Source organism: Culex pipiens, chromosome 1 (genome assembly GCF_016801865.2).
Source record: "Culex pipiens pallens isolate TS chromosome 1, TS_CPP_V2, whole genome shotgun sequence".
Taxonomy (NCBI): Eukaryota; Metazoa; Arthropoda; class Insecta; order Diptera; family Culicidae; genus Culex; species Culex pipiens.
This window is the reverse complement of record NC_068937.1, coordinates 80,067,473-80,085,828: the sequence shown is the minus strand read 5'-3', so window position 1 is coordinate 80,085,828 and position 18,356 is coordinate 80,067,473. Positions and strand designations below refer to the sequence as shown.

The window sequence follows — 18,356 nt, the reverse complement described above, 5'->3', positions numbered from 1 at the left end:
TACAAAAGAAACGAAAAAATAAGTCAGAAAACAGAAATCCATTGCTTGAACAACCTCACGATCTCCAAAAGAGTTGTCAGATAAAAACTATGTATGTCAGTTTTAAAGCTCTGAATTGGCAGGTTAGTTTCAATTGAGATTACTTGGAATCTACATGTTTGTACTGTACATTACTTTTATTGAACTCGGTCGTTGGAAACGACATCATCTAGGCTCGAACTTGTGTGTAAACAATGTTGCTCTAAAAAATGCGTTGCATACCATCTTGAATCAAAGAAATTAGAGTGTGCAGTATAAGCTTGGCGGCGCTACCGTCGCGGCTGAGAATACCTGACTTAACATGGAATATGGAATGGCTCAAAAATTTCGACAGAAAATAAATGTTTACCTCGTTAACATATAAAATTCACTTCAGTATACGGTCCATGTTCGCATAAATGTCCCATATACATTTTCAGCAAGTTGAGCAAACGGGCTTGGAAGTTTGAAAAGGGTTTCCCATGAATTTCAATTACACAAAGATTTCATTGAAAAATCATTCAACAGGGATCTAACCCATGCTCTTGTTAATGCTCTTGTTGATTTACATTGAATATTTTCCTAATTTAATGGGACTCGATATGTGAACATTTTCTTTATGGTTCATCAAAGTGTTCGCATACCAGCTCGATCGCAGCAAGCTACCAAGGTAACCACCTACCTAATGTTTGAAAATTTTAAAAGGAACAAATTAATCTGTTGTGAGATTTCATTCCTTTGTGGACCACCAATCAGTGAGGAACTCCTCGATATTAGCACCTGAAAAGTGCTAAAAAGTGCCAAAATGCCTCACGGCAAGAAAAGAGGCGGTCCTCACCAGCAGGATCGGCAGATATGAAGAAACTAAAGAATGTCGAAATGCTACCGAATGCTTTAACTAAAACTACTTAATTGCTATACATTAAAATAAAAACTACCCGAGCAGACGGAAATAACTTAGGAAGGTCAGTTTTTGATATTGTGAGAAGATCAAAATCCGTTATTGGGATGATTGGATTAGTTGTTAAAATAACAAATTTCCATAACAAAGATTTGTTCGAAAAATAACTCAAATTGTTATTGCTCTGTTATTGCAATAACATACTAATAACATAGAATCCAGAACAATAGAATAACAAGGTTAGTTATTCTGAGCCATGGATGGGGAGCACCCAAATAACAAAAAATGTTATTAATATGGATTGATTGCATAACAAAAAGTGTTATTATTTCATCACATGGAAAGCTATATCCCGGGGGCAGAAAGTTGCACGGCGTGGTTGGAACAAATTAGTATAAACCGAGATAACCCATCAGAGATTTATATGTAGAAAGTTGTGTTTTACCGGCCTGAATCTGAATTTATAAATATGAAAATATTTTATCGGTGAAAATTGCGTTTTCCTAAAAAATAGGTTTTTGATTTTTGATACGAATTTTTAATTGATCTGGCCTAACAGGTGGATCGATCTTTGAAAAATATTTTTATAATAAATTTGTAAAGAAATCTCACACCGTTTTGATTGTCGAAAGATATTCCACTTTGAAGACAACCATATTTTGGGTGATTGAGAATTTGGTCCTTAAAACATTTTTATTCGTTGTTATACCCCCTCCCAGTTTGGGACCCTCCCTCATTCCAGTTTTCTAGGCCTAATTTCACGAAAAAAATATTTTTCAGGCATAAAGCATTTTTTTGGAAAAAAATATTTCAAATTTCTGTTACAATTGCAGACAGGCAACTCCTTACCTGTCGACTCAATTAAAATTATAAAACGTAATTCAATTCGAAACATTTACGAATTCCGTTTCAGAATTCCGATTGAGTTGAATGGGTGCACCTGAACTCTTGAGCAATATTTGAAAATGGTGCATGAGCTTTTTGAGCGCTTGGACTGTTTTGCAATAACCCAGGCAATAGGTAACTATTTTACTATTTTACAAAACCTGAAGTTGCCAGAAGCCTGCCGATTTGCGAAATGGATCCAGCTGAATAAATGTTGATGCGCACTTTTAAAATTTTGCTCCAGAACTGACCTAACGACCTACTACATTAACTTTAGTATCCAACGGAACGCAAAAAATCTCGTCTTAAAAACTGCCAACCTTTTAATTATCCGTTAGTAGATTTAAAGTCGATCAACATGCGGTTCCGCCGATTACTAGTGCATGCGATTCTTTTGCAAGCTAATTTTAGACAAATTCTTACTAGCAAAAAAAAAAAAACGAAAACGAAACTATTGGCACTACGCCCCCCGGGGCATGGCCTTCCTCTAACGTGGGATTTCTGCTCCAGCGCCTCTGACGAGACAGGAGAAACCGGGACCGACGTTTTACTTCACCATCCGATAGAAGCTCAGTGGATAAGGCGGGAATCGAACCCGCGTCTCATAGCATCATCGGGATCGGCAGCCGAAGCCGCTACCCCTGCGCCACGAGACCCACCCCCTAGCAAGTGATACCAAAAAAAATCAAAATCAAATTATTCGCTCTACAGCATTGCCTTGGCTTTCTCGATTGCGAGATTCCTACTCGAAACTAGGTGTCCGAAGGCTTGATTGTTGAGGCAATTGCAAACATCTTTTTACACCTAAGCTTCCATCCACCCCGGGATTCGAACTGACGACCTTTGGATTGAGAGTCCAACTGCCTACCAGCGACTCCACCGAGGCAGGACCCAGGGAGACGACTCCTACACCTGGACTGAGCTAACGACCTAACCTCTAGGTTAGACCGGGGCCAACATTTACTTCCCTGTCCGACGGAAGGCGTGATCAGACAAATCTCGTCTCAAAATTTGCCACCGGGACCTTCTGGGATCAAACCCAGGCCGACTGGGTGAGAGGCAACCACGCTTACCCCTACACCACGGTCCCGGCTCAGCAAGTGATACCCTCACTTCAAATAATATTAAACTTACATACCAGATGCTGCCGAAAATAACCGAAACTCGTTACCCAACGAAATGTTCGCATTTGAATGAAATTGTTGAATCGCTGCGACGCTGAAAGAGAACAATAAAAACACAAAGTATCAATTCACATTAATTAAAAATCAGAAAATATACTTATCTAAAGGATAGATGCTGTTGTTAATCATTGATTGCCTTTTTCTTTGTAGTCTTCTTGTTGAACTCCACCCGGACGATGATTTTGGGCGCACTTCCGCTGGCGATTTTTTCTGATCGCCCTCAATTCATTTCGCTCTCAGATTCTTCTTCTCCTCACAATTCTTCTGCTAGTAGATTTACGGTTCGTTTCTACTTCGTGCTAAGCCCAGATTCTGATGATATTTCATCATTATCTCAAGCCAATCGCTTCGTCAACAGCTCCTTCCGGACCGACAACTAGTCGGCCAGCTCCAGGTGGATACGAATTTGAATGTTGTTTTCCTTTGAACAGGTATTTTCTGGCGATGAGTTGCGCGCCTAACTGGATCCGGCGCCTTCAGCGACGATCCGAGGACCACTTCAATCACAGTTACACCGGCTTCCACTAAATCAAACGAGTTACCTGTTAGAACCGTCTTCTTGGCGTAAATGTCTTGCCTGCTGCATCTCTCTTGGACAATCTAAACACAGACCGCACGGCGCTCGGTTTCGTGTGCGCTACATTCATCACATCAACTATAAAACCAGATTGTTTATTCCGTCAGAATCTTCCGGTGCGCGGTCCCGTTGGTTCCTTCGTCGTTGAAAACCATAACAGTTTGGCCTCCACGGCCAGCTTCCACAATCTGAGTGGCCACATCGCTCGCAGTTGCCACCGGCTTCTCCTTAATTCAATGTTTTGCCGTCAAATGAAAAAAAAACTTGGCAAGGGTGGAGTTGTCCCAGACACAGGCACAAACGCACAGAGGGCAGCTTCTTGTTCCTCCCACTAAACAAGTGAACACAAACAAACACCCGCGTTCGAAACTTCACAACAAAAGACAACAATGTTTACACTCGCGAAACCTGCTGCGACGACCGCGACGACGAAAAGCAAGTGCCTGCTGCGATAACACTGTTGACGTTTGAGCAGGGGGCGTTCAATAATGACGTGTGTGCGTATTGGAGCTCGAAAATATATAAAAAAAATCTGAACTTTTGTTTATTAACCTTTTTACACAAACGGAGTAAGCAGGATATACTTAATGTTGTCATTTGTTTATAAGACCAGTGTTCGAGCCTGAACCTGTCAGCTCGAAGAAAATTTTGGTTTGGTTTTGGCAGCACTGCGCTTCTGTGATGACAACTGCCACGAAGGTGGCAACCCAGCCTGCGTCGTTGCCAACAGCGAAAAAGACGCGCGCAACGACGTGTGCTCGGCAGCAAGCGAGACAGAGCTGGCAACAGCGCGTCGACGACGACGCCGTGAAGGGATCGCGCGAAACGACGTGCGCGGCAAAAACGCGCCGTTGACGACGGCCTGAGCGAGAGAGAGAAAGGGAGAACGAACGGCGCACGAAGATGTTCGTGGAGGAGTTTTGGCGCGCAACGAAAGAGGACGACGAAGACGGGCCTGTGCGTCGGAACAAGTGAAGATTTAAGTTTTTCGCAGGCAGCCGAACCGGTCGGACGTCAAGTCGAGCGCGTCGCGATCGTCGGAAGCATCAATTGATCACTTAAGCTAAGTTTTAGTAGTAAATAGAAAGTAGTGAGAGAAATTCTAGTGTTGTGTTTGTGTTTGCGATACTTCCGACCCTCCCAAACTGGTTCCGCAAGTCCGCTGAAGGTTTAAGCAAAAATCTACAGTCCGCTCCGAACATGGTCCAAACGAGCCGGATCTGGTGAACCGGGAGTGTGGAGACAGGACAAAAGGCGGAGGGTCGTTTCTATCGTGGCAAGTGGGCACAAGGCCCACAGAGTGGAAAGATACGCCGCGAAGAAAGAGTGCAACAGGACGCCATCTTGACAAAGTGAAAAAGGCGACGCCATTTTGGATTCGTCCAGAATGCGTCCGAAAAAAGTGTGAAAAGTGCTAAGCGACGCCATCTTAGATGCGTCCAGAGTTTTCTGAAGCTGGAAGAGGTTCCGAAAAGAAGACTCGAGTGTAGTGAAGTTCCGGCCAAGAGGACACAAAGTTCCCCCAAGTACCGCGATTACAGACTTGGCTGTTTTCCGTGCTTGGTTCGGACACTGGAACCGATCGTTGGTGTTCCTCTTGTGCCGGAAACTGCCCTAAGGTGCCTGCAGCAACTCCCGGTTGCGGCGCTGAGCAAGGACGCGACGACTCCAGAGAAGAAGAAGCGGAAGTTGCAGGCAGAGAAGGAAGGAGATTTCGGGAAGTGGTCCTGGAAGTGAACACCGAGAAGAGGAGCGAATACCTTCTGCGAACTTGGTCCGGAAGTGAAGACGCTCGAAGTGAGAAGGCTTTCGCGAAACTGGTTCCGGAAGAAAACGCGAAGAAGTGGTTCCGGAAAAGGTGCGCATAACGTTTTGGAAAGTGGTTCCGGAAGTTCGGCGCAGAGTGCAAGTAAGCGGGTAGAAGAACCCCAAAGTGAAGGCGAACGGTTCCAGCAGCCGTTCCGAGCTCAGTGCCCTGCCACTGTAGCATCTGTGGTCAAAGTGCTTCGCCCGAGGAAGCCACCAAAGAAGCTGAGGAACTCGGAGAAGGCGGCCACACCGAATAAGACACCGGAGTGAGATCGGCAAGAAGCCCGGTCACAAAGAGCACTGCGTGATCCCCAGAGGAGCAGCAAGTGAAAAGGAGATGGAGCGGTTCCACGAAGTCGTCCACCAGCGTGAGCTGGCTCAAGGTAAGCTCGTATCTATTCTTGACAGCTTGAGAGATGCCACGACGCTCACATGGGCAGCGTTGAAGACGTACCAGAAGGAGGTAGAAGCCGCGTACGACGCGTACCACACGGCGTACGGGCAAATCCTTGGCATGGTTCCGTCAACCTCACGGGACGAGCATGATGAGCTTTACGACGCCTTCGATGACCTGCACACGGAGGTCCTAACGGTTATCGAAGCAGGGTTGCTTGAAGTGATGCACCAACGTGATGGCCATCGACGAAACCCCGAAGAGTTCCTGGAAGCAGCTGGAAGAGCTGCTGGACAGTGATCAACCGGAGTTTACCATCCAGCATGGTGAACGGTCCGAGAACGCCAAGACTGAGCAGCCCAAGGTCATCGAGACGAACAAGATAGCTGACGTGGAGGACACGTCACAACCTGCCAAGGAGCCACCCGGACAAACCGTAACGGACAACCCGGGTCAGCAGCAAATGGCCATGACCGCCGGAAGAGAGCCGGCACAGATGTGCGACGTGTGCGGACTAGGCCAGCACAAGAGCTGGAAGTGTCCGCAGTTCCTAGCGATGACAGCCCCCCAGCGGCTGATCAAGACAAAGGAGAAGCAACTCTGCTTCAATTGCCTCCGGACGGGACATACCTCGGTGCAGTGTGTGTCCACCGGAGCGTGCGCGACGTGCGAGGAGCGGCACCACACCCTGCTGCACGCCGAGTACCGGAGAAACCCAAAGCAACCGACAAAACAAACGAAGGTGGAGCAACCTGTTGCTCCACAACAAGCCTACACGAGTCCAGTGACGACAGAAGCCAGCTCCTCTGGACAAGGACAACTAGCGCCCGACGCGCTGTCAGCCGTCGCGGACTCTCGGAATAAACCCTGCAGCCCACACCCCTGCAGTTGTTTATTAATAACTACACAACATGAACTGGACAGACACCACGCGAACGAGTTGGCTGACATCGAAGAGCAGTCACGTTCCAACACCATGGCGATTCCTGCTGGAGTTCAACTCGCCGTCAGAGTCAACTTGGTGGCTCTGCGCGAGACGAGCTTCAGCCAGGTCTTGGACGGCACGATTGGAAGTGGCGCAGCACACGAAGAAGCGGTCCTGATTCAAGGCACGGAGTTTGAGGATCGACCCAACTTGGAGCAGCACACCGAAGCCTGCGCACGAGAAGTTGGTGAAACCTACAAGGAAACAAGTTTAGTGAGTGATCAAACAGCACAAGGAAGGTTTTACCTGCTGTTCCAGGCGATGCTACGCACATCGAAGACAACGCTGGCTTTCCAAGCCGAGCGTTTCCAAGGAGGAGAGACAAGGTGCAGCGCCCGGCTGCAATCAACGCTCTTGACGGCGGCGCGTACAAGTACGCCGCACAAGGCTGCTGCAGTTGGCACACAGCTGAGGTTTGATGAGCGTTCAAAGCATCGAACAACTGCAGCACCAGTGATTATGAAGAAGACAAAGAGTGGCTCTGGAAGAACCCACCCACACCAGCGGTCGGTGTGCGCCGACCCACTGACGAAGAGGACGTCTGGGAACACTGGAGATGGTCCAAGTGGAAGCGAAACAAGATGCCGGTTTCCGACAATCGGCAAGCAACAGGAAGCACTGAAGTTCATCCTTCAAGTCGTCCAGTCCTTTTGGCAGCCCCTGCGATTGTCAACTGCGCTTGTACGAAACAACACGACCTGTAAGTACTACACGAAGTTAAGCAACGGGATGACACAAGTTCGCAGCTGGTCGAAGCCAAAGAAGCCCCCCGAAGAAACAACTCAAGACTTGCCTGATACTTTTGGACAACAGACGGGAGCCGGAATGACTAGAAGGCGGAAGTGTGACCTCTGGATTGCATGGAGATCACTTGCAGTTCTTCGCGGGTGGAGGATGTTCGAGCCTGAACCTGTCAGCTCGAAGAAAATTTTGGTTTGGTTTTGGCAGCACTGCGCTTCTGTGATGACAACTGCCACGAAGGTGGCAACCCAGCCTGCGTCGTTGCCAACAGCGAAAAAGACGCGCGCAACGACGTGTGCTCGGCAGCAAGCGAGACAGAGCTGGCAACAGCGCGTCGACGACGACGCCGTGAAGGGATCGCGCGAAACGACGTGCGCGGCAAAAACGCGCCGTTGACGACGGCCTGAGCGAGAGAGAGAAAGGGAGAACGAACGGCGCACGAAGATGTTCGTGGAGGAGTTTTGGCGCGCAACGAAAGAGGACGACGAAGACGGGCCTGTGCGTCGGAACAAGTGAAGATTTAAGTTTTTCGCAGGCAGCCGAACCGGTCGGACGTCAAGTCGAGCGCGTCGCGATCGTCGGAAGCAACACTAAATTGACCACTTAAGCTAAGTTTTAGTAGTAAATAGAAAGTAGTGAGAGAAATTCTAGTGTTGTGTTTGTGTTTGCGATACTTCCGACCCTCCCAAACTGGTTCCCCAAGTCCGCTGAAGGTTTAAGCAAAAATCTACAGTCCGCTCCGAACAACCAGGTCTTCCAGAATGTCCGGATTTATTTGAAGGACCAAATTGATTTGGTCAAGACTTAACTCGAAACGGAAATGCTTTTAAAAATTACATCATCTGTGGATGGTACCCGTTGGTAGAACAGATCACTTGGTAGCCAGGTTGGTAGCTGTTTGTTTTGAATGAATCCCATTTGACAGTTGCGTCATGGGGGAAACCTCCTCATTTCACTTCAAGGTCATGAGCATCGCGACGGCCTCAGCTCAGCTGTATGTTTGGATTATTTTTTTTGGAGGTGCAGTAGCAACGTTTTTTTTGCGAGGAAAAATTTAGTTAAAAGTGGTTCCAGCGGAGTTAGACGCGTCACCCGAGCAGACGGAAATAACGCGGGAATAACATTTTTTGATATTTGAAAATACTAGGCCAATAACATTTTATGTTATTTATAACAAGATTTGTTATTCGCCGTTATGATTTTTTTGTTATTGGATCCCGGGCGGAAAGTGAGTTGGTGGCGATAACTTCGAACTATCTTGGCTTGTTTATTTGCATCTTGCTGTAAACTCCTCGAGTTATGACGACTTTTGAAACCGACTGCGTATCATGGAAAGTATATTCCATGATCATACTGCATTATCTACAGTTGATATTAAGCTGTTAGTGGTAGTTTTTTTGGACTAAGCAAAAATTTTGAATATTTTATTTTTTCTTAAATTTTACCCGAACATCATGAAATGACTGACATAATTTTCAAACAGTGTAAACTAACAGGATATCGTTTCAATAAAATTACAATTACAATTACAATTTCCGACACTTAGAATAATTTTCATGAGCTGATATTTTACTGGACTTTGAAATTTTTGCGTATATTTTTTAATTCTTTACTTTTTACAGAAAAAGCATTTTTTTGGGACTAAGACAATTTTTGGGAGTTTGGAAACATGATAAATTATTTTGATGTTTATTTTTGCTTTGAACCAAAATTTCGGAAAAACCGTCGAAATTACAGGAAATTTTCGTCCGATTTTTACAAAAACATCAGTTTGTTCCTAAAATAATGTCCCTAACAAAACGTCTTCATTGAAATTTTGAAATTCGAAAGTTGGTTTTTAATAATTATTGATATACCCCCTACAAAAATCGTTACGGCACTTAGAAAATTTACGGGATCCGTATCACGACATGGTTTTTGGTAGAATTTATTTGATTTTTTGGACTTAGCAAAATTTGGCTTTCGGCCAGTAAAATATTTTCAACACTTAAAAAATTTTCTAGAACAGGAAACTGAAAAAAATTTGGGACTTAGAAAATTTTTGGGAGTTTGGAAACATGATAAATTATTTTGATGTTTATTTCTGCTTGAACCAAAATTTCGGAAAAATCGTCGAAATTACAGGAAATTTTCGTCCGATTTTTACAAAAACATCAGTTTGTTCCTAAAAAAACGTCTTCATTGAAATTTTGAAATACGAAAGTTGGTTTTTAATAATTATTGATATACCCCCTACAAAAATCGTTCCGGCACTTAGAAAATTTACGGGATCCGTATCACGACATGATTTTTGGTAGAATTTATTTGATTTTCAGGACTTTGCGGAATTTTTGCTCTCAGCCAGTTGAATATTTTTCAACATTTTGAAAAATTATTTTGATAAGAAACATTACCAGGCTTATTGAAATTTTACTGTGGATTTTAGGACTTATGCAATTTTAGGAATATTTTCATAAACTTTTATTTTTAATTTAAAAAAAATGGAATATAGAGACATTGGATTTTTCGTGATTTGGAAAATTTTGTGACATTTTGACAATTCAACGCTTTCTCCACAATTTTTTAATGAGTTTTTAAAGTAAAATAATTTTTCAACTTTGAAAAATCTTGTTTTGATGTAATTGCGTATATTCCTGCAATATTACTCATATTTGTGAAGAGGAAGAAGGGGAGGGGGGTCTGAATTGTGGCGGGGTGCATTAAAAACCAATAAAATTATTTTTGGGATCAAAATCTACTTTATGAACTTGATATGATTTTTGGAAGATTTCAGTTGTTTGCTACTATAAACTCAACTTGATGTGGCATTGTTGGTCAAATAAACTCAACAAGATTTTTCGCAGATACGCCTCGAACAATTTATGTTCGTGGCCATGTTCGGTTTCGCGTGGGAGTCGCTCAATCTGCATTCCTGTCACACATGAGGTCTGCACAGCTGATTCCACGTAGATTTTTCCCGCCAGTAATGACAGGAAACGCTGACAAACGGAATATGTGCCAAAATCATAAGTGGTTTTTTTAACATATAAAGGGAAATCATCGTGAACTGGAACTGCCGGTCGTTAGCCCGGGTAAAGTGGGAACGTTGAGATGATTGTTGTCCTCTGCTCTCATCTCGCAAAAAGCCATACAGAGAACCACGTCCCATTCCCCATCCCCAATCCCTTTCCCAAATCCCAATCCCCAATCTACAGTGTCAAGCGACCCGTGCCAAGGGATGTATGTCTGGAGGGGAGCAAGAAGTATCCAGGTCTGAACGGAGCCTGCGTGGTACCAAGACGCCCCACGCAGTATGTAGTCTCCTCTGTGTCTTTGCAGGCCCGAGTCACAGTTGAAGTTTGTAGGAGTCCTGAAAACAAGGTTTATCAACATGGAAACTGATCAAAACCAAAACCCAAGTGCCAGCTGCTTCCCTCAGCTGGAACCAACGCGGAAGGAAGGAAGAAGAAGCATGAAATCCGCCGGAAGAAAGGACACCACTAGAAGAGAAGAGTCGGCGGAAAACTGTAGAGTGCAGTTTGCGGTGTCGGAACGCATGAGAGACATGCACAGGAAGGTTCACATGTGGAAGGAAGTAGAAGAGTTATCCAGTACCAAACGAGAACCTTCTGTTGTTCTTCGGAGCAATTCTGCGAGAGATGGTAAGGTTACGCAACAGTTTTTGACGAAAACTAGGCAACCACATGCATATTTTCGCTTTTTTGCGAATATAGCACCGGTACAGCTGAACATTCTGAAAATTCACGCAACAACCTCACCGCTTGAGCACCCCCGCTACGATGAGCACGGTATTTTACCACTCGTCAACACAGCATCTCAGAAAACTCTCAGGTACAGATATACAATCCAAAACCGACCTCATGTGGCCTTCCAGTACTTCATGTACTATACAAGAGGAACCCGCATCCTCAACACAGCGACCAAGCTGCAGGACACTGCCATCCTGTTCCCGGATCATCAAAACATCTTGGAGAAAACGGCAGGTTCAACTGAACAATGAACAATATCCGTTGCATCCAGGTTAACCTCCATCATGCTAAGGGTGCTTCCAGTATCCTTAGTCGGAGGTTCACTAAAGAGCAATTGGGGATTGCTCTCGTTCAAGAACCGTGGGTGAACCACAACAAAATCCTTGGACTGTCCTGTCAAAGCAGTAGATTGATCTACAGCAATACGCAGGCAACACCAAGAACGGCGATTCTGCTGAGCGGAAACATCAAGTGTACTCCAATCACGGAATTCGTCCAACGAGACATCGTTGCAGCAATGGTGACCGTCCCGACCACCAAGGGAAAGCAGGAGATGGTTGTTGCATCTGCTTACTTTCCTGGTGACCAGGACGATGTTCCACCGCCAGAAGTGGCCGCACTTGTGCGATACTGTAGGGCTGTCAATAAACCGTTCCTCATCGGTTGTGACGCGAACGCCCACCATACGATATGGGGAAGCACGGATGTTAACGATAGAGGTGAGCGGCTTCTTGAATACTTGACGTCTAACAACGTCAATGTATGCAATAAGGGCAATGAACCTACTTTTGTTACTGTCGCAAGACAGGAGGTCTTGGACCTCACTCTGTGTAGTGCTGCTTTTGCAGACAAAATAAAAAACTGGCATGTCTCTGAAGAAGCTAGTCTATCCGATCACAGACAGATTGTCTTTGACATTGAAGCCAGTCAACTGAAAAGGGAAACGTTTCGTGACCCAAATGACACGGACTGGAACGCCTTTCGAGGTCACCTTTGCCGGTCCAAACAAGACGCTCCTTCACGAATACGAACCCCCGAAGAATTGGATACTGCAGCGAATACTCTTCAACGCAGGATCACGGCAGCCTACCAGGCAAGCTGCCCTACGAAGGTGAGGGAAATCTGTCGGGACGTATCGTGGTGGAGCGAAAGCCTGAGCAGTCTCCGCAAGGAGGCTAGAAGGCTTTTCAACAGAGCTAAGCTCACTTCCGAATGGGATGCCTACAAAGCAGCCCTAACGAAGTATAACGCGGAGTTGAGGAGAGCCAAAAAAACTAGCCTGGCTAATTTCTGTGAGGACATAAGCTCGATGTCTGAAGCAACCCGACTCCAAAAGGCGTTGTCAAAAGACCATTCCAACGGTCTAGGACAGGTGAGAGACGAGCAAGGCACTCTCACTGTCACAAACAAGGAAACACTGCAAGTACTCATGAGTACGCACTTTCCAGAATCAACTGAAAGAGAGGAGGATGCAGCTAGTACCCGGACTGCAGATGGCGTATGGTGTCGACCATCAAGAGAGTCAGTCCACCTAGCCCGTCGAATGTTCAACCAGTCTTCAATCAGATGGGCCCTCGGCACATTTGAACCACTGAAGGCTGCAGGACCCGACGGCATCCTTCCAATCTTTCTCCAAAAAGCAGCCGACACCATAATGGCTGAGTTGATCAACTTACTTCGAGCCAGCTTCACCCTGGGTTACATCCCTCGAAGCTGGCGCAAAGTTAAGGTGATCTTCATACCTAAGGCCGGCAGAAGTGACCCCACGATGCCAAAAGCCTTCAGACCAATAAGTCTGACAGTGACGCTGCTCAAGCTTATGGAGAAAATCACGGATAACCACATCCGGGCGGAGTTCTTGAAGGACTTCCCTTTGCATAAACACCAATATGCATACCAAGCGGGCAAATCGACCGAAACTGCCCTACACGCGTTAGTGTCACGTATCGAGAACGCACTGAAATATAAAGAATCTGCACTTTGTGCTTTTCTTGATATTCAGGGTGCCTTCGATAACACTTCGTACACAGCCATCAATGAAGCGCTCCGGTCGAGGAACGTCGATGGAACAACTGCGAGCTGGATTCATGCTATGCTTACGAGCAGAGAGATTTCAGCATCGCTAGGAGACACATCTATCACAATAACAGCAGCTAAAGGCTGTCCGCAAGGGGGAGTACTCTCTCCTTTGCTTTGGCTGCTGGTGGTAGATAGTCTTCTAAGAAAACTTACACTACTCGGCTACGAAGTCATTGGATATGCTGACGACGTAGTCTTAATCATCCGGGGGAAGTATGACGGAACGTTATCGGACCGTCTACAGTCAGCTGAACAGAAAGCTGAACTGGAATGCACATCTGGACTATGCGGTAAAGAAGGCAACTACTGCTATCTGGGCGTGCAACAAAATGCTCGGCAAAACCTGGGGCCTTAAACCGAAACTTGCATTCCTAGGGTAACCTATGCGTCGACCGTTTGGTGGCCGAAGACTGAACAGAAGACATGTCAGTCGAAGCTGACCAAGCTCCAACGACTGGCATGTCTCTCTGTAACGAGTGCAATGAAAACAACCCCCACCGCGGCCATGGAAGCCATGCTATGCATTCTGCCTTTACATTTACATGTGAAGCAGGAGGCAGCGCTTGGCGCTCTACGACTACAACGGTGTAACAACTGGGTGGAAGGAGATGGAACGGGTCACTCGCGGATCGTGAAGGCTTTTGACATTTCCCCCCTTGCAACTTCAGTCTCGGACTGCATGGAGGTGAGGCTCAACATGGACATTCCATATGAGGTGATTGAAACAAATCGCCAAATGTGGAGTAATGGAGGACCTACACTTCCAGAAGGAACTATTCGTTTCTTTACGGATGGTTCAAAAATGGGCACTTCTACTGGAGCTGGAGTCTTCGGTCCTCGAACCAGGGAAACCATATCTATGGGAAAGTGGCCTACCGTTTTTCAAGCAGAAGTGTATGCCATACACATCTGTGCGAGGACGTGTATTATGAGAAATTATAGACACGCAAAAATCGGTATTTTCTCGGATAGCCAAGCTGCACTATTGGCATTAAAATCCTCTAAATGCGAATCCAAACTTGTTTGGGAGTGCGTCGCTTCCCTCAGGGAACTTGCTTCTCGGCATAACAGCCCAAGCAGACGGAAATAACTTGGGAAGGTCAGTTTTTGATATTGTGAGAAGATCAAAATCCGTTATTGGGATGATCGGATTAGTTGTTAAAATAACAAATTTCAATAACAAAGATTTGTTCGAAAAATAACTCAAATCGTTATTGCCCTGTTATTGCAATAACATACTAATAACATAGAATCCAGAACAATAGAATAACAAGGTTAGTTATTCTGAGCAATGGATGGGGAGCACCCAAATAACAAAAACAGTTATTCATATGGATTGATTGCATAACAAAAAGTGTTATTATTTTATCACTTATCCGAGCAGAAATTCGTTACAGAAAAAAAAAATATATGAAGCATAACATTGTAACTCAGGCTGTCACAAATATGAGTCATATAAGAGTCATAATAACAGAATTGTGTATAAGAAATTGCTCCAAAAGTAACAAAAAAATATCAGTATCTGACAAATTTATAATAGAAAATTAAAACTCAAAATATCATACAGTGGAATCTCTCGTTGTCGATATTGAGGGAACCATCGAGAGCGGGAGTTATCAAATTATAGAATGAAAAATCAAAGCAATCTATTTGAAGGGACTGAAAAAATATTTACAGCTAGAGCAATATTGCTATCGAGAAGAAGAGAGTCATAGAAGACAGCCATTGAGTAACTGTAATTCTAATTGATTTGTTTTAAAATAGTTAGTTTTGTGTTAAAGCTAGAGAATTAAAACTGTACTGACTTACGGCAATTTCCATATAATTCACCTGAACTTCATCGAAAGTCGTGCATTTTACTATTAATTTGCAAATGTTGGTGGTTGCGGATGAATTTCAACCTAAAAAATAGAATATTATTACAAAGTGTCTAATTCTTTTAGGAAAAAAATATTAAAGCACTTATCTAATGGTGGTCGTGATGGTGATATTTATCGCCAAAGATAGAATTTAGGATAACATGCAGGCTGTGATGTTCATAATCCGTCCAATGATCCAATGACTTTTCTGAAAAAAATAAAAATAGAAATATTACTTTTAATTATGATTTATTGAGTGTGCATTGTTCCGAAACGATTGATATTAAACATATATTAAATATTTTGAGAAAATAGAGAGGAATAGTTTTAAATTAAAAAAAATATAGCAAAAAGTATCCTAATTTATTTTGTTTTTTGACTTCGGTTTTAAAAGTTAAAATTTTGATGGCTATTTTGATTCCTTTTTATTGTTTCACTTCCGTTTAAACGCTTCAATGTTTAAAATCCGGATTTACAAAACTTGCTTTTAAAACATTATTACTAATTAGGTTCGTTAAGCTACATTTCAAAGGTAACGTTTGAAAAGGACGGAAAATGGGTGTAGTGAATTTGTTACTGGCGTGCGAACTTGTTCTTGACCTCTTTAGAGCTGTTTATTCACTTCTTAGATTACATACTTCTTTTTGAAGTGTTGCCCTAAATTTTAACCTCGTTTTCCGTACCGGCTAAAAGTAGTATTTCTTGATAGTATTACAAACCTGCCAATTTTACTGCTGCTTTTTCTTTTGAAGATGATTGTCATGTTGGTGGACCGTGTCCTAGACCTTTAGGCTCTTGGCGAGGTGAATATGGAGCATTAGAAGCTGGAAGAATCGAACCAATAGTTAAAATAATCTGTTGGAGTCTTATAAATGTAATTTTTACTCACTTTCGTTTAACACGCCAGCGAGTGTTTTTGAAACTCTATCGAAAACCCGTTGACGTAGCTTTACCGCCGATTTCAGTCGACGTTCGTAGTGTACGCCATCAAGTCGAGGGTGAAATGCTAACCCATCAACAGCTCGGCCCCCTGTTGTCAGTTCGGGGAAAGTGGCCTTCGAAGGAGTTGGTTCCTGTTTTGCTGGAAAAGAAAAGAACACTGTTAATTTTAGGTTTTTGACAATTTTTAACGTTCAAGCTTACCTTGTCCGATGATATTTGCTCTCGAAGCGTCAGCAAACTTGATCTCGCAGCAGTACATCAACTTCCAGCCGGAAGGTCTGGTGTTGTTGTTACTGCTGGGTCAAGGCCAATGTTTACTCTGCACGAATTAGTCTCCATTTCCGCCGATTTTCCGCTTAGAACAAAACAACTCACTCACTTTCCGCGCGATTCAACCGATTCCATGCAGTCCACGACACTAGACCACAACAGATGCCGAGAAATTCGTTCTCAAGCAGCAGATTTTACAAATTTGTTGTTTCTCCAGCGGCGCGTCGAAGTCCGTTTTCTCTCTACTAGTTATAACTGTCAAATTTTTCACTGCTTTAGCAAACTCAAACCTGCGGACACTTTATGGTTCGGGTGAAATAAGTTATTGCCGGAAATGCGACGGCAGACCGACGACGCAGCGACCGAAACGAATCAAAACGCGCACGACAACACAACAACAACAAATCATTTGACAGCTCGTCCAAGCAGGCTTAGCTCGTGGGCCATTCACAAATGGCGTTATGGCAAAATATGTTCAATATGCACGATTTTTTTTTTGCAAATCTAGCAAAACAATGCAAAAGGGTCATTGTGGATTTGTAAACAAAGAGTGTATTCTGCTTACGCTAGAGGATGTTTACACATCTGGCATAAAAGAGACACACTTTTTGTTTACAAACCCACAACGGCCCTTTGGCATTGTTTTGCTAGAATATACTGTATCCTGGATATCTTGTTAATGTTAGTTTTTGTTATGGGTGTGATGCACTGTTTGTCTACAAACCTAGAGTTTTTTTTGAATAGGTCCTATAAACAAATGAAAGAAAATAATTTATTGGACAAGCAGTTACATAACCAAACTTTTTGGCAGTACGAAGTTGCTGCCGGATCTCTTCCGGAAAAGAAAAGATTGCATGCAGCTACAAAAACCTTAAAAATTAAATTTTGTGCACCGAAAATTTAAAAAATAATGATTCAAAATAAACATGCTGGAGTTTATTTGAAAAGGTTTTGTAAACATAGGAAATTCCATAGCTTAAAAAATAATAGATGTCTAATTTTTTTTAAACGGTCATATAAAAATATAAACCACAATAGCACCTATAATTAGCACCTTTTCTAAAAAAAATCTAGATATAAAAGTTAAGCAATTAAACCAAGTGAAACGTCATTTCGGGATGGCCTCTTCGAATGATTCCGTTTTCCACCCAACCTTCCCACTGGTTTCCACCCACCACCCACGACTGCTTGGATGTAAACAAACTTTACACTCTAAAATGAGAAATCGCACTTTGCTGAGTTCGTTTTCGCACTTCTTCATACTAATGTTTCTGTTCGACTACGATTACCAAGAAAAGTGAATTTTAAGTTACAGTGTAGATTGTATGCGAGAATTTCTCGATCCTGTCAAAAAATTTCGTCTGCACTGTTTTGAAGCTGGAATAAAAAAAAAGTTCAAAAATCCTTTCCGCACACATTGGCAATAAAATTTGAAAAAATAGAGAATTTTCACGCTGTCGGTAAGTTGCTTACAACGCTCTTTAGATTTAAATAAAAGGAAATACTTTCCCGTTGCACAAATTCATAAGAAAAACTCTAGGCCAAGGTACAGTTTTACTTCTTCATCAAGGAACTCAAGGAGCAGGAAAAAAAAAACAGCCGGCTAGCGCTCCAGTGCACTATGGGGTTTCAGGCGGCCATAAATCGAAAAACCGACATACTCTAATTATTTTTTTGGTATTTTTTTTCGAAAATAAACATTCTAACTAAGAAAAATCCGGAGTTTGAAAGTTGTAGGTTCAAAATTCACTGAATTGCAGACCTTCAAAGGCGAAAATGGCAAGAAAAAACATGTTTTTTGACAAAAAAATGATTATTTTTCATAGTTGTACTGTGTAGCTGTTTATGTATTTTTTCCTGCATCATTATATATATTCAGAAAGGTAATTGATTCAACTTTTCAATAACATTTTACAAAACACACTTTTACAGGCTAAAAATAATAATAAAAATCAAAAAAGAT

At 43.4% G+C, this 18,356-nt stretch overlaps 1 protein-coding gene across 1 annotated transcript in view; it reads left to right on the top strand.

Moving 5' to 3' along the window:
• The window catches only part of LOC120429982 (uncharacterized), a 28,462-nt gene extending 10,609 nt beyond the window's left edge, over positions 1 to 17,853 (top strand). Inside the window, 3 exon segments of the mRNA XM_052705985.1 lie at positions 5,009 to 5,298; positions 5,615 to 5,992; positions 5,994 to 17,853. Of these exon segments, the coding sequence (XP_052561945.1) occupies positions 5,009 to 5,298; positions 5,615 to 5,992; positions 5,994 to 7,890 (2,565 nt within the window). The 3' untranslated portion in view covers positions 7,891 to 17,853.
• The last annotated feature ends 503 nt before the right edge of the window (positions 17,854 to 18,356 follow it).